Source organism: Sceloporus occidentalis, unplaced genomic scaffold, assembly GCF_023333645.1.
Source record: "Sceloporus occidentalis isolate IW3139 unplaced genomic scaffold, rSceOcc1.0.p SCAF_3, whole genome shotgun sequence".
NCBI classification, from domain to species: domain Eukaryota; kingdom Metazoa; phylum Chordata; class Lepidosauria; order Squamata; family Phrynosomatidae; genus Sceloporus; species Sceloporus occidentalis.
The window spans coordinates 128964925-128987996 of NW_028316983.1; the positions used below are offsets into that span (position 1 = coordinate 128964925).

Sequence of the window (23072 nt, forward strand, 5' to 3'; positions counted from 1 at the left end):
TATATTTCAGAGAAGGACCTGACAAAACAACTTCTGAGTATTCTTTGCCTAAGAAAATCCTATGAAATACATGTGGTCATCCTATGTCAACAGGTGACTTGAAAACATGTGCACACATACCAATAATTTCCAGTGAATAAATACCTAACAATTTAAATAACATTGGCACCTATCATATGGACTTGATTCTTCAGTGCCAATTACACTGATTCAATGTCTGCAATGCAAAAACCTTTTTAGAAGAAACCCTACCTTTTCAGCATTTTCTGTCAGAGAATTTAAATTCCCTCCGCTGCCTGTGAAAGGCACTTGAGATTTGTCATCACAAAGAAGATTGCTTGCAATCTGACCATTGGGAGCCAGAAAAGTAAACTCATTCCTCTGGGACTCTGAGGAGAGGCAAAACTGGTAGGAGTAAGGCAAAGTCCCATCTTCAAAATTAGGGGGAAACATGGCACCTGCTGTTGAATGGGGAACAGGGCCAAAGCACTGTAGGAATTTTGGATTTCCTGACTGCCGGAGCTTCATTGTAATGGCCACAATCACTGTCAAGAGGAATAAGAAGGAGATCAGAGCTAAGGCCAGCACCAAATAGAACTGAAGATCAGACTGAACTTCTGAGTCCCTTGACTGGTTTTTCATTTCCGGAAGGGCCTCCTGGAAGTTCTCTGCAAACACCAAGTTCAAAGTAATGGTGGCTGAGAGAGGAGGCTGTCCGTTGTCCTTCACCACAACCACCAACCTCTGTTTCACAGCATCTCTCTCCATAAAGGCCCTGGCTATCCTGATCTCCCCAGTATGAGAACCAATAGTGAAGAGGGCTGGCTCAGTGGCCTGGATCAGATGGTAGGAGAGCCAGGCGTTGTGTCCAGAATCAGCATCCACTGCCACTACCTTTGTGACCAGATAATCTTCCTCAGCAGAACGAGGCACCATTTCAAATAACACTGAGCCCTTGGCTTCTTGGGAAGGGGAGAGGATACGAGGAGTGTTATCATTGCGGTCCAAAACAAAAACTCTGAGGGTGGCATTGCTGCTGAGAGGAGGAGATCCTCCATCTTGGGCCTTTACTTGCAGCTGGAACTCTCTGAATTGTTCATAGTCAAAGGATCGCTGGGCATAGATGGCGCCAGTCTCAGAGTTAATGGAGATATAGGAAGAGATGGGAAGGTCCTGAATGTTGCTGCTGAGGATGGAGTAGGTGATCTTTGCATTCTTGCCTGCATCTAAATCAGAGGCTTTAATTGTAAAAATGGAGGCACCAGAAGGGTTGTTTTCTGGCACATAGATACTGTAGGAAGATTTCTCAAAAGCAGGGGCATTGTCATTGATATCAGAGATCTGTAAGGAGATAGTTTCATGTGTGGAAAGAGGAGGTGTTCCTTTGTCAGTGGCTGTGATTGTGATATTATACTCAGGATTTCTTTCTCTGTCCAGAGGACCTTCAGTCAGGAGCTTGTAATAGTTATTAGATGAGAGAAAAATCTTGAAAGGCAAATCATCTTGTAAGTAGCAAGCAATTTCCCCATTATCCCCAGTATCTCTGTCATTTATATTGATGATAGCAATTATGGTTCCAGGGAGAGAATCCTCAGGAACTGGGCTAAACATAGAGGCAAATGTCACCTTTGGTGCATTGTCATTCTCATCAAGAATATGTATTTCAATGTTGCAGTGCGCCATTAATCCTCCTCCATCTTTTGCTGCAACTGTCATACTATATTCCTCCATTTCTTCAAAGTCCAGTGGCTCCATAACAGCCACTGTGCCATTTATGGCATCCAACTTGAATTTCTGTTGGGCAGTAACTGGTATGTTGCTAAACTGGTACCTGATTTGAGCATTTATACCCTCATCTTTATCAGAGGCAGTAACCTGGAGCACAATAGACCCAATAGGAGTACCTTCCTGCACACTGACCTTGTAGATTTCTTGACTGAAAACTGGTGGGTTATCATTGGCATCTGTGATATTAATCCATATTTGAGCTGTCCCAGTTTTTCTGGTTTCACCCCCATCCAAGGCCATGAGGATGAAGTGGAGGGATTGCTCACTTTCCCTATCCAATGGCTTTTGAAGCACCATTTCTGCATATTTATTTCCATCTTTTCTCTCTCTAACCTCCAATGAGAAGTAAGGATTAGAGCTTAGCTGGTAGTTATGGAGAGAATTTATCCCAATGTCAGGATCTTGAGCTTTCCCAAGGAGAAATCTGGTGCCTGGTAAAGTAGATTCAATGATATCCAAGTTGATATTGCTGTTGAGGAATTCGGGTTCATTATCATTAACATCCTGGATTGCCACTGTTATATGGAACACATTTCTAGGGTTTTCTGCCACAATCTCTAAATTAATAAAGCAGAATGGATTTTTGCCACATATTCCCTCTCGATCAATCCTGTCTTTAATGCAGAGGTTGCCACTGTCTACGCTGATACTGAAATACTGCATTTCAGCCAGAGATACAATATTCAATTTACGATATTTTAGTTCTCTGGTACTCAGTCCCAAATCCTTGGCAAGGTTCCCCACAATGGAACCCTTTGCCATCTCCTCAGGGATGGAATAATGAATCTGCTCTGTGGCAATCAGGCAGGAAAAAGACAATAGTGAGAGAAGCAGTACTTGCCTTGTGAGTGCCCTACCACTCTTATTGTGCCTTCTCTCCATCTGGCTCCCACAGAAGTAAGCTGCCTCCTTCTCTCAGCTTTTTGTGATCAGATCAAATTCTCACGAGGATGAAGGCAGTCTCAGTGAAGAAGCATAAAGTGACTTTCTTCTTAATTTCAACAAACTGAAACAATTTTCATGTCCTCTGCAAGAGTGCTCTGCCTTTGCGCTCTTCAGTTTCTTGGTCTGAGCATCATTTCTAGGAGTCAAGGCTATGTAAAAAGCATCAGTGCATCTCTATCTTCTCTCTGCTTATCTGTCTGGCCAACAGCGGCACCCTGAGGATGAACAGAGAATTGCAAGAAAAAAACTTTTTTTGTATGGGAAAATATCCCATTTATTGCAGTGGCTTTTAAATACAGTATTGTGAAGACTGATATGGTTGCGCATGGAAAATTGGTGTCAAAAGCCTCCTCCACTTAAAATTGTAACTAAGAACAACAATCCTTTAAAAAATATCAATGGTGACATTTTTATTAATGTAAGTGATTTCTGGATTAACACCGGCATGCTCCAGGATACTCCCACTCGTAAAAATCATATCACTTTCTCACTACACAGGCATATCGGTAAGGTATTTTGCTTGAATCAGCTGTATCATTAATTTGAAGGAAATATTGCATTCTATCATAGGAAACACTATGGGCTCTTTTGTGATATTCCCAGTTCTTGAAGATGAGTTGGGACCCCTTCTTTCTCCACTTCCTCAGGAAAGGAGTAGCAAATCTCAGCAAACGAGTGGCAGATCTTCATGGCAATAATAAGATTCATTCTGCATTTCCAAAGGCATCTCAGTATAGCAAGAACGACAACAGGGAGACATCTCAGTTAAGATCTAAATTAAACTTTGAGTGATGACAAATAAGAGAGGACATTTCCCACCTAGATAATATCGTCTCCAGATTCAGATTAAGCCAGATCCATCAATGTGTAAATGTTTTGAGAATTTCTGTTTTGAAACAGTTGGTCGGTGGAGATCTCCTTGTGACTTCTCAGCTTTGCTTGACAAACAGTATTCAATGTATAAATCCTTATCCACCTGGCTATTATCTCCAGATACTAGTTCAAAATTGTGTCAATTGATTTTGAATCACAACAGAGAAGAAATGAGCACTGCGATATTACAGTATCAGCAGCCCTGACTTCCAGGTTTTGGATAAACACAACTGGGGGCATAAGCAAGTTGTAAACCAGGAGATGTTATCCAAGATATATTGTTAAGAATCCAACTCCTTTCAGCCTCATCCAGCAAAGCCAGTAGATAGGTGCTATAGTCACAGATTTGCCAGATGTAAGGTAATTATTAAACAAGAATGAAAATGAAACTTTTTAGTGTGTGGAAATGGTCCGCTTAAAGTAAGGTAGTTCTCTGGATGCTGCTTTTAAAGCAGTTATTTATAACAAAACAAAAAACTAGTGGTGATATCATCCAAAGTCAATGAGGAGAAATTATCTATCTATCTTTCAAGAGTGAAATTCCACAAAAGCTGTATTGGTCTCAGTGCAGTGATATGGAGTAAAGAGAGATGTCTCTTTTGGAAAATGGCTGGAAAGTCTGGATCTGAATTGCAAGTATATGTTCAACCACATGCTTAACGGGTAATCATATAAAAAGCAATAGCAACAACATGTTCTAATCAATATCTTTAGAAACTGGTCTATGACTGACAGATTCATTGAAGGATGAAAAACTATTTTAAACGGGAAGTTGGGAAACCATCTGCTTAAAAAGAAACAAAAACCTTGCCTCGCCTTGCAGTACACACATGACTAAAATAAGGGGGGGGGGGAAGTGGAGATCAGTGAAGTGATGTTTCCACTGCTCATACTGCTATTTACAATGTATCAAAATTCATATAGCAACATGGAGGCAACATATTTGTTGGGATGGTGTCAAGAGTCAAATCGAGTGCTCCATAATTTGTTACTAAAGACACTAGACCAGTTCTTTCCCAGCATATAAGCTGATACCTCTAGTTCTAAGAACTCACATATCTAGCAAGACCTTAGTCTGAAACTATTGCTGATAATAGCAATAGCATTTATATTACTATACTGCTAAATAGTGAACACAGCGCTCTGTAAGTGGTTTACAATCTATAATCCAGTTGGCCCCAACAAGCTGGGTACTCATTTTACTGACCTAAGAAAGGAAGGCTGAGTCAACCTGGAACCCTGCAGGATTGAACTCACAACATTGTGGCTGCAGTACCTGCATTTAACCATTGTACCACCAGGGCTCTTGATAAGGGTAAGTCATATTGTCTAGCTGGATTAGTGGTACTATAGTCGTCTTTTTGTATCTGTGGGGGATCCGTTCTAGACCCCTCTGTGGATAAGATAAAATGCAGGAACACAAGTCCACTTGTTTGCTATGGTGGTATGATGTACACATGGTTGCTCGTGTGGCTGCGTACATCTGCCTCCATTAAAAGCAATGGGGGTTGCCGTCCATGGAAGCTCAAATCTGGGATAGCATGCACATGGATAACAAGAGTCTGCTGTATTCCGTGTAAGAATGCAATATGTATGTTCACAAAGGAATACATGTTAGATTACCAAACACGCAACTATTTTTTTCTGTGGTAAATTTCTGACAAACAGAAGACCTCCCCACCATGGAAAATGACCGCTATTCAAGCCTCATTGGCTTGAATGGCAGCACGCCCCCCCCCCCATTTTGTCTCCTTACATTTGCCACCAGAGAACGGGTGAGGGATGTGAATTATGCGAAAAGAGGGGTGACAGTACACACTATTTCAGAAATAGAATTGGAGGAAAGTATATGTAATGTAATCCTCCTACATTTCTGGAAGCCATTTATTTTCCCCATGTAGACTGATCTGACAAGTGAGGAAACATTCTGAGACAAAGAGAGAAAGAGAGAACCAGGGAGAAAGGAAGAGGGAGAAAATCACACCAGAATATCAAATTCCAAAAGTACCCAAAGTAACAAAAATGTATTACTCAGTGTGTGTATGTGTGTAGTGTGTATGACAATATCTCAAAAATTTTAGTCACATTCTGTTAACAGTTAAAATCTTGTTGAAAAAAATACTGTAATACAATTACTTTAAAGGTAAAGGTAGTCTCTTGACATGAATCGTCAGTCATGTCAAGAATTGTAACCAACTGAAGGGGGTGGTGTTCATCTACATTTCTAAGCCAAAGAGTCAGTGTTGTCCGAGGACTGCTCTGGTGGTCATGTGGCCAGCATGACTACACCGAATGCTGTTACCTTCCCACTGAGAAGTGGTATCTATCTATCTACTTGCATTTGCATGCTTTCAAATTGCTAGATTGGCAGAAGCTGGGGCTAGTGATAGCAGCTCACCCCATCATGCAGCATTTGGGCCTTGAACTGCCAACATTATGATCTTCCCATCATCAGAATTGCCGTCTTAACCATTAAGCCACCACATCTCATTACAGTGCTCCCACAGTTACTTTACAGTGCTCCTAACTCTACAATGTATTTGCATGCATAGCAGAAGCAACCACACATTTTAAAAAAAGTGAATTACTTGTCCATGCAAATTTCTTAATTTAAGAAAACAAATATAGATAATTTAATCTTATATACCACCTCTCACATATAGATAATGAGATATAAATGGCATTAAATGGCATTCTCAAATGCCTTGAATTTGAGAAAGAAGTTTCACCTGGTTATTGGCTGAATCTGCATTACTGCTCCCATTATCTTCAGCAATAAGGAATGCATCCTTTATTTCAGAGTTCTGTTCACATGTTAGAGCATTGGGACAGTTTACTTTTGGGAAGCTGAAATTGCTCTTTATAGAGTCTGTGGTCCGAGAAACCTCATGGCAATATGACTGAAGAAATGCTCTGACTCCATCAATCCCCACAAACTGGGAAACAGGAACACCACTGAAGTTAACACTCCCTGACTCAAACAGATGTGAATTTCTCCACTTGTGCAGCCTAATGGCCAGTAAAACAAGAAGGAAGGTCAGGAACAAGCAAGAAACAAAAGCTACTGCAACCACTAAGTAGAAGGTGAGATCTGAAGGAGGATCTACAGGAGCTGAGACACTACTGAGATCTGATAGCATTTCAGGGATGTTATCGGCCAGCACCACAGTGACTGTGATGGAGGCAGAGAGAGGGGGCTGCCCATTGTCCTTCACTAAAACCACCAGGCTTTGCTTGAGAGCATCTTTCTCCAAAAGGAACCGGGTTGACCTGATCTCTCCAGTGTGGAGTCCCAGAGTGAAGAGCCCTGGCTCTGTGGCCTTGGTCAGTTGGTAGGAGAGCCAGGCATTCTGGCCAGAATCCGCATCCACTGCCACCACCTTAGTGACCAGGTATCCTGGCTCAGAGGAGCGAGGGGCCAGCTCTATCCCAGTGGAGCCATCAGTGGGAGGGGAAGGGTAGAGGATTTCTGGAGCATTGTCATTCTCATCCAGAATGAAGAGGGTCACTGAAACATTGGAGCTGAGTGGTGGGGAACCCCCATCCTGGGCCTTGACCTGGAACTGAATCTCCTTTATCTCTTCATAATCAAAAGAGTTCAAGGCATAGACAACCCCAGTCTCAGAGTTAATGGAGATGGAGGAAGATATAGGGGAGTCACTGTTGTTTCCTTCCAGGATGGAATATGTTATTCTGGAATTTCCCCCCAAATCTGGATCATCTGCCTTCAGCAAAAATATGGAGACCCCCCTTGGGTTATTCTCCTTCAAATAAGTAGTATAACCTGATTGTTGGAAGTAGGGAGTGTTGTCGTTCATATCTAAAATTTCAAGGGGAATAAAAATAGATGTGGAAAGTGGAGGGCTCCCATGGTCTGTGGCAGTGACAGTGATGTTGTAGGCTGCCACTTTCTCCCTGTCCAGGGCTCTTGTTGTCATCAAGCTATAATAATTGCCATAAGATTTGGTCAGTTGGAAAGGGAGGTTGCTGGGAACTGAACATGTGACTTCTGCATTCTCGGCTGAGTCTTGATCTTGGATGTTTAAAAGGGCGATTGCTGTCATCGGTGGTGAGTTCTCAGGAATGGCGCTGATCAAAGAAGTTATTTCCAGCTTGGGTGCATTATCATTCACATCAGTAATAAATATCAAGAGGGTTGAGGTGTCCATCAGACCTCCACTGTCACGAACCTGGACCTCAATTTCAAGAAATGAAGAATCTTCATAGTCTAAGCCGCCAATAAGAGTGATTTCTCCTGTGTTTGCATCCAAGTGGAATATCTGAGAAGCTTTTCCCATAATTTTGACAAATGAATACTTCATGTCTTTATTGGTTCCTTCATCCAGATCAGTGGCTTTTAATGTAATCACATTCGACCCTATTGGTAAATCTTCTCTAAGCTTCACTTCATAAATAGGTTGGCTAAAAATGGGTGCATTATCATTAACATCTAGGACAGAAATATGAAGTTGTGCAGTACCACTTCTGGCAGGAACTCCACCATCATAAGCTATAAGCACAAGATTGTGGATGGATTCCTCCTCGCGGTCCAGAGATTTCTCTAGAACTATCTTTGCATTTCGTTTTCCCTTAACTGTTGTTTGCACATGCAGAGAGAAATGGCTATTATTGCTGAGTTTGTATCCTTGCAGAGAATTGTTTCCTATATCTGGATCTTGCACTTCCAAGAGGGGGAACTGGGACCCCAATGCTGTATTCTCTGTTATATTTATCACTAGTTTCTCTGATTGGAAGGTAGGGTCATGGTCATTTATATCTGTGATTTCCACTGCAACTCCATAGATTTTCATTGAACCAGCAACTAGAATCTCAAAATTCAAGATACACTTTTCCAACTGACCACAGAGTTCTTCTCTGTCTATTCTCTCTGCAGTGTGCAAATGGCCACTCTTATAATTCAAAGCAAAATACGGTGTCCTACCTGGGGAAACAATGCGGAGTCCATGGTCTGAGAGCTCCTTTGCATCCAGTCCCAAATCTTTTGCAATGTTCCCTACCAGAGAGCCTTTCTCCATTTCCTCAGGAATAGAGTAATGGACCAGCTTGGCTTGGGAAATGTTAGCAAGTAGGCATGAAAAAAAGACAATCTTCCTCTTGCAGTCTTGGAGACATTTTGCTATTGTCATTCCTGCTCTGTTGAGAAGCCACCAAGAGAAGCCTCAAGTAAATGGCTAAATGCTGCCCAGAAACTGAAGAAGGATCTTGGTTCAACTGATGTTGTCTTACAGCGGAGATTCCAAGTGCTGAAACACTGTGTCAGATCATTCAGTACGTTCTGCTTTGGAGCTGCTGGTGGTGTGAGGAGGCTGAATTTTTCACTGCATTTTTGACTTTGTTGGTGAACAGCGACACTCTGAGCCTTAACCAGGAAGTGCAGATATGCTCTATTATGTCTGCATTCTAGTGTTGCATCTGATTCCATAAATACAACTGTTTTTGTTTTTTGTTTTACTGTGTGTCTAGTATTTAAATACCATTTAAATACAATTTATTTAAACAGCCAATTAATTACAAAAGGTACAACCCCATTCACTTCCCTGTAATTACGTCTATCTGCTCAGTGCACTAGATTGTGCAAGGACCCTTCTTCATCACTGAAATTTGTTCCCATTCATTCTTCCTCTCTGTCTAGACAAAGATTCTCTGTGTTTTCTTTTTTTCTGATACATATTCTGCATTCCTTAGCATGATAGTGATGTGCAGGATGCATTTTAATTTAATATGAAAGAGGAATCACTTGAATCAGTTTACCATGAAATCTGAGGGAATATTAAGTTGTGAAGTTCATGAAGAGTAGGAGTAATGCAATGATGTTACATTCTGAAATATAATAGAGAATATTATTAAGTAGAAGGCTGATATAAGAGAAGTTACTGTTAATACTATTATGTAGCAGTTAATATGTATTAGAGGGAGTAGATATAGGAAAAAAATTATAATCAGTCACATGCATTAACTTGTGTGTGTTTTCTTTGTTAGCTTAGTGTTAGAGAGATTGTAGTTATGTGGGGATATGGGTATAAAGGTTTTTTGTATGTTTTATTTTGTTATTTTATGCTTGAAATTCCCTTTGTGAATAAAAATATTTTAAAAAAATAATCTGAGGGAATATTAATAGAATTGGTTAAATACCTTAAAGAATATCCTCTACTTCATCTAAATCTCAACTTTAAAAAAAATAATTAGCATTTACATAACACCAAGTGATCAGGAGAGCTCTTCTCATTAAAAAAATCTTACCCTCTGTAAACGAGAAGCAGAGGTTTATTAACCCTGATAAGCAAAATGTCAGTTATGAACAACCTGTGTAGGACGACTACATATATCAATACACAAGTCCTTGCCGCTGCACATACAGCAAAAGGAATCTCCCCAAAGAGAGTTTTGAACCATGGGAAACTGACTTTTGGTCACGCAGATTACAACTTCTGCACACCAATTGACAACTGTAAAGATCTGAAAGACCTGTATCACCTTATGCAGTCCTTTGAAAATTTAAGGAAAGTGTAATGACTTGCATCTTTCTGGATCCTATTCCATTCCACTCCACGCCCACAACTGTATAAATGTACTTTATACATGAGCATTTATTATCACTCTGTACTTCATCCAAAGAAGTGGGTCTATATCCATGAAAGCTCATGCGAAAATAAAAACCAGTTAGTCTTAAAGGTATTGCCACATTTTGTTTTCTTCTCCCCCCCCCCCTACTCCCTTCCTTTTTATGCTTCAAAGAACTACCGTATATGACTGACTATAAGTCAACCTCATATATAAGTTGAGGGCAAGTTTTGGGGCCAAAATTAAGGATTTTGATATGATCCATGGATAAGTTGAGGGTAAAACTTAGGCACATATAATAAAGGATGTAAAAGATGAAGTAAAAGAAAACAATTCCAAAGAATTTACAAAATTCCAGCAGGGATAACTATTAGTGCATATACTAAAGGCTGGATGGATGACAAAGTAGAAGGGGGTCAGTGCTTCCAGGGCAGATTAAACTTGCCTTTCACTTTCACTTTCACTTTCACTCTCTCTCTCTCTTTCTCTCTCTCTCTATATATGCATGGATAAGTCAACTCAAGTTTTTTGGGTCAATTTTTAAATCTAAACTTCTAGACTTATACATGAGTATATATAGTATGTCCCTCCAGAGCTCTGTCATAAGCACCTCCACAGCATCAGCATCAGCATCAGCAATTATTAAACTTTTCCTCCAACCTTGGGATTTAAGAGTTAATATCATACTTTTAGTTTGAAATCCTCTGGTCCAGGAGATGTGTCCACAGAGACTATAGATCTGACTGAAAATCTCCCTCTGGGATGTTAGACAAAGTTTTCATCTTGGAGGGGAACAACTAATCTTCAATTCTATTTTTGGCTTCTCTCAGTGGCTATGAATGTTTCTGAAGTGGTTCCTTCTGTTGGGTAAGAACTCTGACCATGCAGAAGAAGTAAAGGAGCATGGGGGTAGGGGAGACAGGGAGGAGAGGGCATGATCAACTGGATTCCATAGCCCTACTAGCCCCCAACTACATTCCCAAGATGGGGGAACATTTAGACCAGGAATAGTCTAAAGGATTTCTATTCCAGTACTTGCAATGTTTTTTTCTCCAAAGTTAAAAACAAAATCCCTATAGAGTAGCAGATGGGTGGGAAGCAAAGTATGGCATTCAACCCTGTATGTCACTTGCTTTCTTGTGGCTACAGCAGACTCTAGGCACAAATGCAGGAATGAAAACATTTGCTGTACCCTTACTAGGTTAAGGCATATAAACTATGCTAAAGGCACCAGATCCTATATATCAATCAGATCTTGAAAGCTAAGCAGGGTCAGCCCTGGTTAGTACTTGAATAGGAGACTGCTGACAGACAGATGTTGCAGCCAGATCGCCCTCACATCCAGACCACTTCTGACTATTCCTTGCCCAAGAAAATACTATGAAATGTACAGGTTGCCATAAGTTGACAGGCAACATGAAGGCACATGCACACACATACATATTTGCTAGGTATATTACTGGATCAAATAGGTCATGATAGGTAAGTCACACAGAAAAGGTAAAGGTTTCCCCTTGACATGAATGTCTAGTCATAACTGACTGTAGGGCGTGATACTCACCTCCATTACTAAGCCAAAGAGCCAGCGTTGTCCAAGGACGACTCCGGTGGTCATGTGGCCAGCATGACTGCCCAGAATGCTGTTACCTTCCCACCAAAGTAGTACTTATTTATCTACTTGCACTTTTACATGCTTTCAAATTGCTAGGTTGGAAGACACTGGGGCTAGTGATGGGCAGTGGTGCTTGGGCCTCAAACTGCCAACCTTACGATCATCAAAATTGGCATCTTAACTACTAAGCCATCATGTCTCATAAGTCACACACCAGGTTTTACTATATTGTAAGGTAAATGGTACCATGCTTACCATAGCCAGACCAACCCAAAACCTTTTCCTATCAGAGGCAAAATACAAGAATGTGAAATCCCCTTCTCTCAGCTACGATACGGAGAAGCTATGTAGCCCCGCACTCACCTCTTATCTCAGCATGAGTGGTGGAACATCATATTCTCTCCATTGCATCCAAGGATAGCTGATCAGCTTAAACAGCACAGGACAGGCTGAGCATGAATCATATAAAGCCAACAGCTCACCATTATGCCTAAGACTCCAGTGTCTGTTGTGTGATGCAGCCATTACATTCTACCTAGCAGTAATTATTATAAGCTCAAATGGCAAGGAGTGAAAAAGATAATATCATTATGAAAAATAGGGACTATGAACTGTAGGGAGAAAGAGAGGGATTACAAGAAATCAAAGTGTCAAACTGACAAGGATTTCATGATAATGATTTCCAACTATGCTAGTTTGTATGTATTGCCTTCATTTAGAAAAAATTAAACATACTGAGGCATACAATTTTATTTAATAAACCTTCTTTGATTCTTTATAGGGTAATCTTCCAAGCACATACTTCACAATCAACTTACAAATTCCAACATAACTACTCTAGGTTTTAATGGTGCCCACTGCTTATAAATTGATTACAATATGCATGTGCAAACTCATGTGTATGAGTGATATAAAACTTAAAGGTGTGCGAGGAATACGGTGAGTTCATAATATTAGTAGAAGAGCTTCAACCAGTAGGTTGGGAAAGAGGAAATTCTATCTCCATCTTGGAGCTGGCTCCCTGTGCACCCCCAAAAGCTGCTTGTGAGGGTTGGAGAAACCCATGGAGCAGATTTTGGCATGACACATGGTGCTGCAGGAGAGAAGAAGAAGAAGAAATAACTTAATTGCAAGAATGGAAGTTTATCAACCCCATATATTCCATTCTACAAAAAGAGTGCAGACATAACTAAATAAGTAAGATATTAGTATGTGCCTACTATACTGACAATTAGCAAGTGCAGAGACCTGAGTGCATAGCTTACCTTCTCATTAACCTCCATTTCTGAACTGAAATTCTCACAGTTGTTATCCACAGGTACCAACTGAGAGTTATCACCATCAAGCAAGTTTTCTGCAGCCTGGATATTGGGTTTTGGTAAAGAGATTTCATCTTTCCTCAACGCAGAAGATAAACACAGCTGGTATGAATAAGGTAAAGTTCCTTCTTCATAGTTTGGGGGAAATACAATGTGTGTCTTAGAAAAAGAATTAGGCTCAAAGCTCTGGAATAATTTGGGATTCCCAGATTGTCGAAGTTTCATTGCAATGACCAGTATGACTGTCACAAGGAACAAAAATGAGATCAAAGCTAAAGCTAGTACCAAGTAAAACTGGAGCTCAGGCTGCTGCTCTGAATCACTGGACTGGTGGCTCATTTCCGGAAGTGCCTCTTGGAAGTTTTCGGCAACCACCAGGTTCAGTATCACTGTGGCTGAGAGTGGTGACTTTCCATTGTCTTTAACCAAGATAACAAGCTTGTGTTTCACAACATCTTTCTCCGCAAAAACCCGCAAGGTCCTGATCTCTCCGGTGTGGGACCCAATAGTGAAGAGTGCAGGCTCACTGGATGGCAGCAGTTGGTAGGAGAGCCAGGCATTGTGTCCCGCATCAGCATCCACTGCTACCACTTTGGTTACTCGATAGCCTGGTTCGGCCGAATGAGGAACCACCTCAAATAAGGCAGAACCATCAGCAGGTGGCAAAGGATACAGAATCCGAGGACTGTTGTCATTCTCATCCAAAATAAAAAATGACACAGTGGTATTGCTGCTGAGAGAAGGGGACCCACCATCCTGGGCCTTCACTTGTATCTGAAACTGTCTGAATTGCTCATAGTCAAAGGAGCGTTGTGCATAGATTGTCCCAGTCTCAGAGTTGATGGAGACAAAAGAGGAGAGAGGCAGCTCCTCAATGTTGCTGTTGAGGATGGAGTAGGTGATCCGTGCATTGTGGTCCAGATCTGGGTCAGAGGCTTTGATCGTGAAAATGGAGGCTCCTGCGGGATTATTTTCTGGCACAAAGACATTGTAGGCCACTTCTTCAAAGGCAGGACAGTTGTCATTGATATCTGAAATCTGGAGGTAGATAGTTTTATTTGAAGAGAGAGGTGGGGTGCCTTTGTCGGTGGCAATGATTGTGATGTTATACTCTGGTTTTTTCTCTCTGTCCAAGGGACCATCTGTGAGGAGTTTGTAGTAGTTCTTAGATGCTGTAACTACTTTAAACGGCCAATCGCCTAGTAGGTAACATGTGATTTTCCCATTTTCTCCAGAATCTTTATCTTTTACATTGAGAAGTGCAATTACTGTTCCAGGAACAGAGCCTTCTGGAACTAGTCTAGATAAGGAAGCAATATTCATCTCAGGGGCATTGTCATTCTCATCTAGTACTTTTACATCAATCTTGCAGTGAGCCACTAATCCCCCACCATCTCTTGCTTCCACTGACATAGTGTATTTTTCTATTTCCTCAAAATCCAGAGTCTCTTTAATTGTGATTATTCCACTATGTGGATCTAACTTGAATTTCTGTGTGGCTCTTTCTAGGATGTTGCTGAAAGTATAACTAATGTGAGCATTTGAACCTTCATCACTGTCAGTGGCTACAACTTGGAGTATGGAAGAGCCCACAGGAGAATTTTCTGCAACACTGATTGTATAGACTTTTTGCATGAAGATGGGTGGGTTATCATTGGCATCAGTGATATTAATCCCAATCTGAGCACTGCCAGTTTTTCTGGGTTCACCCCCATCTAGGGCTGTAAGCATCAAATGGAGGACGTGTTCACTTTCACGATCCAGTGCTTTCTGCAGAACTAGTTCTGCATATTTATCACCATCCACACTATCTATAACCTCTAATATGAAAAACTCATTTGCACTTAATTCATAATTCTGGAGAGAGTTCCTTCCTATATCAGGATCTTCAGCTTTACCAATAGGAAATCTGGTCCCTGGTAATGTGGATTCAATTATTTCAAACCTGATATTGTCCTTTAAGAATTGTGGAGCATTATCATTAATGTCCTGGACTGCTACACTTACATGGAAAATATTTAAAGGATTTTCAATCACAGCCTCAAAATCAATGAAACAGTGGGTGCTCTCCCCACACATTCCTTCCCGATCTATTCTGTCATTCACATGTAAGTTTCCATTTTCTGCACTGATAGTGAAATACTGCTTTTTACCTTCAGAAAGGATGTGAAGATTCCTTTTTCTCAATTCTCTGGCATTCAGTCCCAAATCCTTGGCTAGATTTCCCACAAAAGATCCTTTTGCCATCTCCTCAGGGATGGAATAGAGAACTTCTTCCAAAAAAACTCCACAAAACAAAGATGATAATATGAGAAGCATTGTTTGCCTGATTGGTGTTTCAAAGCTTTCTCCATGCAGGATTCCCTTCCTCATTTTCTTGTTCCTTTTGATAAGCACAGGATTTTAAATTTCCATCCAAAAGAGGGGGGTGTTCAGCAGAGAAAAATGAACTGAATCCTTTGTTTTGGCTTAGTTATCTTTACTTCTCTTCCTGTGCTTTTCTATTTGCTTGATCTGCAGTTTAGGGCAAAGCAATCTCGCTGCCAAAAGCATCAGTAGATCTTCAGCGCCACTCAGATTACCACTTTGTCCAACAGCGGCACTGTGAGTTTGAAACAGAGAACTGCAGTCTTTATATTTACTGATCCCCCCTCCCCAAACATCATGGAAAGTCTTATTTATATATCATGATCCAAACCACATTCATATATAATTGGTGGACTTTCCTCTGTTGTAAAATAGAGGCATTTGTGTTCTGTTTGTGTGCCTGTGTAATAATTGAAATAGGAGAAAAATTAAAGTTCAACACAATAATTTCAGCAGCAAAGGAAAAAAAAGGAATAATAGGGGGGAAAGGTATTTATCGCTTTGTTTTTCAACTTCTAGTCTTGCCAAAAAAGTTTCAGCCCTTATTTCTAAGCAAATTCATGTATAAACCTTCCTCAGTGTTCCTCAGAAAAAAACAGAATAGCAGATTACATTATTAGAAAGTTAAATCATTGAGACAAGTATTCTATAGATGATATTCAAGTACTTCACCTACCTCAGATGCAGACATTTCTGTCTGTCAGATACACTTCTTACAATGTGCCACTGATCACCATTAATAATGGCTGTATAGTAGTTTATCTTCACATAGTATCTCAATCTCTCTTTTGACACTTTGCTTACAGTACTGTGCTAGTTTGTGGTCCATCTGAAGTAATACCCCAGCTGAATAGGTTTATTATGGTGCCTCTTATACTGAGCATTCCTCTCTCCCCACCTGCCTGGTACTGGACATTCACCTACTCACTTGTCCAGACTCTCTAAACACTTTGCTGGTTACTGGTATAAATTAATTTATTGCGGAGGGTGTCTTGTTGAATTTACAGAACATCCCAGAAACATCACTGTCTCACAAATGTGCCCCCCATTACACATACATCATTAAAGTTATTAGTTAAGAAAAGGGATCAGGACTAGAGTCTGAAATGCAAAGATGCAGCATTTTGTAGAAACGTATGCCTATCACCATCCATTAACAAGGAGAGATTGTACGGGGGGGGGGGGGGGAAGAGTAATGTTGGGGGGAAATCCCAGTGAAATGATATGAAATGAAAATCCAGCCCAAATAAAAATGCTGACATCTTTCCTTGGAAATTACTGTTGTTGTTAATTGCCATCAAGACAGCTTCAACTTATTGTTCATGGGAAATACGAGTATGTAGTGGGAATGTTCATCTAAAAAGACTGAAAAGGGAAAAATGGTACAATTTAATTACAAATTCTCTTTTTATGTTTTATATTAGGAAAGTTTACTCAAAATGTGTTGACTTAGGCTGACAGCTCATCATTTAGAAAGCTTTTAGTAATTTGTTGATGTGTTATTATTTGTTGTTGTTTTTGTTAATTGTGTGTTTTGTGTGTAGAATATGTATTGTTTGCCTTGTGTTATTTACTATGTCTGAAATAATATATATATATATATATATATATGTATATATATAAAGTCAGCTTTGACTTATAGTAACCCTATGAATGAGAGACCTCCAAGACAGGTTGTGATTCACAGCCCTGTTCAGGTCCTGCAAACTCAGGGGTATAGCTTCCTTGACTGAGTCTATCTGTCTGTATTGTGGGCCTCCTCTTTTTGGACAGTCTTCTACTGTCTTTACCAGGCATTATAGTCTTTTCTAATAAGTAATGTTGTTAATGTTGTCTAACGGTATGGTTTAATGGTACAGAAATTACTACACAAGACAAAATCTGTTGAATGATCTCAGAACACTTTTTGGGCCTACTCCAAGAGGCTCAGTCACTATTTAACCCAGGAGTGGGAAACTATGTCCCCCAGACAGTTTTGGCTGTAACTCATATCAACCCTCAAAATTGGAACCGTAGGCTGGGGATGATCCAAGCTGTAGACTGCTCTCTCCCAGGAATAAACCTTGCCCCGGTTTCTATACATATGCAAGAATACCCTCTTGTTAGCATATCCAACATACCCTGCATGATATCTGGGGCTTCCATGTTTTCATATCTGACGTCAGGCATGTTGTTAAGAGGTCAGGATGGAACAGCACGAGATTTTCCCATGGAAAGGTCACATAGACTTGAAGACATGTAGAGGATCCATTTAATGACAAGGTAATTACTAAATGGGTTTTTTTAATCACTCCATCCTTCCCCTCCACATACCTTCTCAAGCTGAAGACACAGGTAAAAGTGAGTAAGCCAATAATGCCTACATACCCCCTTCCCAGCCAACTTCCCCGTCCACCTATTCTGGGGTCACCCTAACTCCAATCAATGTTTTTGTTACTCCAAAGTTAAAGCCATCAGTTGTTTTAGAATACCATTGTTGATTCCCTGGGAAGATCATGAGGTCTTTATTACGGTGCAAGGTAGCACCCCTTGAGGTTATGATTTCAGATATAAATACCTGTTTCCAAACCTAGCCTCCTTGAGAAACATCGTGCACAGTGACATCCAGAGAGACCCTTCTACTCACTGTTTCTCCCTCAGAGCCACACCCCACTTTCCATGGTCTACAGTTCAGGACAGGTAAATATCACCCTCTCCACACTTGCATATTTCTGAATGAAAATCTCTTTATTCACCCAAACTTGGACTTCTCCTCAGTTAGTACTGGTATAAAGAGGTGCAAATGACCCAGTGTCTCATAAGTGTCCCTGAACTAAGCCATTCCCCAGCATTTAAAAGAAATGCCAACACAGCTGGAGGCTCCCCCACCTACTTTTGGGTAAAGAAGGTGGTGTAAACTAGTCTCTTCCACCTTCATTTGGATAACACCCTCCCTTGTGGCCATGCATTGGAGAAGATGGTAGCTTGTAGCCAGTTGCTTCTGACTACCGGCAGAAACCATAGAACACTGGTCAATAGATCTCTGAAAAATTCTAAAGGCACTATATACTTGTTAAGCATCATTATCTAAATTAGTACAATCTTATACCTGCCAGGACATTCCACAATAGTCTATCTGCCAGGACAGCTGTACATAACAGCCCCTAAGGCATGGCATTTCCCACTAAAAAAATCCAACTTTAACAACTGATATTCTCAGAAGGCTACTGCAACTGCCATTCTGTCTTGACTAGATAGATCTTTTGTATCTCTCCCATTGAAACAAAAGTGCATTTCCCAAACGACATAGAACAGGAAAACTAAATATAAATCTGGTCTATATTTGCCCCCACAAAACAAACTTTTTATTTCTGTGTTTATAGTCTGATGTTTAACCAAATCTAACTCCATTCCCTCAATATGGCTGTGGTTACTACCAAGGTGAAGACTAGTTACGTTTTTTAGTCAGTTACCCTGAATAGGTCACTCCTTCATAAGCTTGGATCAGTACTGAACCTGAATTTTCCTTTTTACTGCCAACAGACTCACCTCTCTTGGCCTTAAGTAATAATCACCAACAGCCAGTAAGTGGCTGCCTGCCAGCTGCCTTGGCACGCACAGGGGGTGGGGGGGGCGCCAAGGCAGCCACCCACCTCCTCCTCCGCTTGGGCCTGGGAGGCAGAGGAGGAGGAGGGAGGGAGGAAGGAGGGAGGAAGGAAGGAAGGAGGAGGAGGGGGGAAGGAAGGAGGGAGGGAGGAAGGGGGAAGGAGGGAGGAAGGAAGGAAAGAGGAGGATGGAGGAAGGAAGGAGGGAGGAGGGAGGAAGGAAGGAGGAAGGAAGGAGGGAGGGAGGAAGGAGGAGGAGAGAGGAAGGAGGGAGGAAGGAAGGAGGAAGGAAGGAAGGAGGAAAGACAAGGAGGAAGAAGAGGAGGAGGAGGAGGAAGAGGATAGTGATGATGATGATGATGATGATGATGATGATGATGATGATGATGAAATGAGCCAGCTTCTGAGGCACGACCAATGTAAGTTGCTCTGATTTTTATAAACTCATGCGCAGTGGGGAAAAAACCAAAGTCCCTTGACCAAATACACACTTTTGAGAAGTACAGTTGAATACGAGGGCAAACCCACTTCTTGTTAAACCACCTTGACATATTCAATTATATATTGCAATTATACATTTTTGTAGTTTAAACTATAAATTGCACAAAATTATGTTTTTTTGTCGAAGTGACACACCACGCGAGTTATGCTCGATTTTTTTGCTGAATTTTGACACACCACGCTGAAAAGGTTGCCCATCACTACACTACACTAATTGACTCTCAATCTTTTCAGTTAATTTTTTAATAAAAAACACAAACAAATAAACAAAAAAATAGAATGTTACAAGCCCTTGCTTATAGTATGAAATGCACACACTTCTCACTAACTAAAAAAAAGAAGCTAAATCACAGTTGCACTGTAAAAGGGAAGTTATTCCTTGTTACATTACAATTGCTACAGCATATTCAGATTTCTTAGCAGAATTATTTAGGTACTGTCTAAGGATTTAGATAGATCCAAATCAGTTTAAACCTATTAGATTGAACAAGACTATGGCCCCATACAGACAGTCCAAATTACAGTTGCTTCGGGTCACTTTGGAGGTATGCTGTTTAAATGATGCATACATCCTAAGAGTCCAGAAGCCGCACCAAAGCCCCAGCTTTCGTGTGGCTTCTGGACTCTTAGGACGCATGCATATTTTAAACAGCATACCTCCAAAATGACCTGAAGCAGCTTTATTTTGGCCTGTCTATTTGGGCCCTTAGTGTTCCAAATCACAGCTATTTAGCTATATCTGAGGGTGCAGAAGAAAGAGAACAACAAATAGTAAATCAGCGAAAGAATGAAAAACATTAAGGCAATCACACCAACATTGTAAAAGGAAGTAACACAATGCCAGTAATGGTAAAGAAGTATGTGCTCAGTTTTGTACATATAGAATCATAACGTTGGAATAATTCTAGGAAAATTAGTCTTACCTCTTCAGTGTTTTCCATCTCAGATTTAAAATTATTTCTGTTATTGCCTGCATAAAGTGTACCAGATTTATCTTTGTAAAGAAGATTGTCTGCCATCTGAACATTAGGAGTAAGAAAAGTGAACTCATTCCTCTGGGACTCTGAAGAGAGGCAGAGTCGGTAGGAATAAGGCAAAGTCCCATCTTCAAAATTAGGTGGAAATATAGCACCCGCTTTCGAATGAGAAACAGGGCCAAAGCACTGCAGGAATTTCTGATTCCCTGACTGCCGGAGCTTCATTGCAATGGTCAGAATTACCGTCAAGAGGAATAAGAAGGAGATCAGAGCTAAAGCCAGCACCAAATAGAATTGGAGATCAGACTGAGCCTCTGAGTCCCTTGGCAGGTTTTTCATTTCTGGAAGGGCCTCTTGGAAGTTCTCTGCAAACACCAGGTTCAAAGTAACAGTGGCTGATAGAGGAGGCTGTCCGTTGTCCTTCACCACAACCACCAACCTCTGTTTCACAGCATCTCTCTCCACAAAGGCCCTGGCTGTCCTGATCTCTCCAGTATGAGAACCAATAGTGAAGAGGGATGGCTCAGTGGCCTGGATCAGATGGTAGGAGAGCCAGGCGTTGTGTCCAGAATCAGCATCAACAGCCACCACCTTTGTGACCAGATAATCTTCCTCAGAAGAACGAGGCACCATTTCAAACAAGGCAGAGCCCTTGGCCTCATGGGAAGGGGACAGAATGCGAGGAGTGTTATCGTTGCAGTCCAGAATAAACACTCTGAGTGTGGCATTGCTACTGAGAGGAGGAGATCCTCCATCCTGGGCCTTCACTTGGAGCTGGAACTCTCTGAATTGTTCATAGTCAAAGGATCGCTGAGCATAGATGGTGCCAGTCTCGGAATTAATAGAGATATAGGAAGAGATGGGAAGCTCCTGAATGTTGCTGCTGAGGATGGAGTATGTGATCTGTGCATTCGGACCCACATCTGGGTCAGATGCTTTAATACTAAAAATGGAGGCACCTGAAGGTTTGTTTTCTGGCACATAGAGGCTGTAGGAAGATTTCTCAAAAGTAGGGCCATTGTCATTGATATCAGAGATTTGTAGAGAGATGGTTTTGTATGTGGAAAGAGGAGGAGTTCCTTTGTCAGTGGCTACGATTGTTATATTATACTCAGGACTCCTTTCTCTATCTAGGAGACTGTCTGTCAGTACCTTGTAGTAATTATTAGATGAGGGAAGAATCCTAAAGGGCAAATTATCTTGCAAATAGCAGATAACATTTCCATGATCTCCAGTGTCTTTGTCGTTAATTTTGATCAAAGCAATCAAGGTACCAGATGGGGAATCTTCAGAAACTGGGCTGAACACAGAGGCTAATGTCACATCTGGGGCATTATCATTCTCATCAAGAACACTTATTTCAATGTTGCAGTGTGCCATTAATCCACCTCCATCTTTTGCTTCTATTGTCATGGTATATTCTTTAATTTCCTCAAAGTCAACTTGTCCAATCAAAGTGATTATTCCATGATTTGGGTCTAAGCTGAATTTCTTTTGACTATCTTCAGGTATGTTGCTGAATTCATACCTGATATGTGCATTTGTACCCTCATCTTTATCAGTGGCAAGAACTTGAAGTACCTGAGATCCAACAGGTGCATTTTCCTGCAAACTGACTTTGTAGACCTCTTCCGTGAAAATTGGTTGGTTATCATTGGCATCTGTGATAGTAATCCATATCTGGGCAGTACCAGTTTTTCTAGGCTCACCTCCATCCAGGGCTGTAAGGATTAAGTGAAGAGTCTGCTCATTTTCCCGGTCAAGTGGTTTCTGCAGTACTAATTCTGCATACTTATTTCCATCTTTTCTTTCTCTAATTTCCAAAGTGAAATACTGGTTAGAGCTCAGTTGATAGTTCTGGAGAGAATTCACCCCAATGTCAGGATCTTGAGCTTTCCCAAGGAGAAATCGGGTACCTGGTAAAGTAGATTCAATGATCTCTAAGTTGATCTTGTCACTGAAAAATTCAGGAGCATTATCATTAATGTCCTGGACTGTCACTGTTATATAGAAGACATTTGGAGGGTTTTCAACTACTACTTCCATGTTAACAGTGCAGAGATGAACTGTGTCACATATTTCCTCTCTATCTATCCGGTCATTGACATTGAGGTTTCCATTTTCTGTATTAATATTGAAATACTGCACTTTGGCTACAGAGATAGTATGTAGATTTCGTCTTGCTAGTTCTCTGACATTCAGTCCCAAATCTTTGGCAAGATTCCCTACAATGGAACCTTTTGGCATCTCCTCAGGGATTGAATAGTGAATCTGTTCTGAGGCTGCCCAACAGAAAAAAGGTAAAAGTAAAAGAAGTGGTACTTGCCTTCTGATTGCCCTGACATTCTCTTGCCTTCTTTCCATCTGATTCTGTAACAGCCAAACAGCTCTGGTCTGTTTTGCAGCTTGTAGTGCTCTCACAAAATTCTCCACAGGGAAAGTAAAAATAATCTGCTTTTGTTCTTAAATCATGAAGATTATAAGTCTTTCTCTTTCCTTCCTCCTAGAAAGATGGCCCCTTTGT

The 23072-nt window shown here is 40.9% G+C and overlaps 2 protein-coding genes and 1 pseudogene across 32 annotated transcripts in view; all 3 read right to left on the reverse strand.

The window, feature by feature from the left end:
- The window catches only part of LOC149316757 (protocadherin gamma-A6-like), a 379402-nt gene that overhangs the window by 96282 nt on the left and 260048 nt on the right, over positions 1-23072 (reverse strand). Inside the window, exon 1 of one of the 31 annotated variants that reach the window (XM_089516212.1) lies at positions 20495-23012. The exons of 28 other annotated variants lie outside the window; for them this stretch is intronic. In XM_089516212.1, the coding sequence (XP_089372338.1) occupies positions 20495-22912 (2418 nt within the window). In that variant the 5' untranslated portion in view covers positions 22913-23012. Of the gene's footprint in view, positions 1-252; positions 2856-6335; positions 8852-20494; positions 23013-23072 lie in introns of those variants that run through there. 2 more of the 31 variants (XM_089516210.1, XM_089516209.1) reach the window with 2 other exon arrangements.
- On the reverse strand, positions 12768-15779 carry LOC149316759 (protocadherin gamma-B5 pseudogene; annotated as a pseudogene).
- LOC149316760 (protocadherin gamma-A6-like) overlaps positions 15774-23072 on the reverse strand; it is a 211839-nt gene continuing 204540 nt past the window's right edge. Inside the window, exon 2 of the mRNA XM_089516223.1 lies at positions 15774-15886. Coding sequence (XP_089372349.1) covers positions 15794-15886 — 93 coding nt within the window. The 3' untranslated portion in view covers positions 15774-15793. The remainder of the gene's footprint in view (positions 15887-23072) is intronic.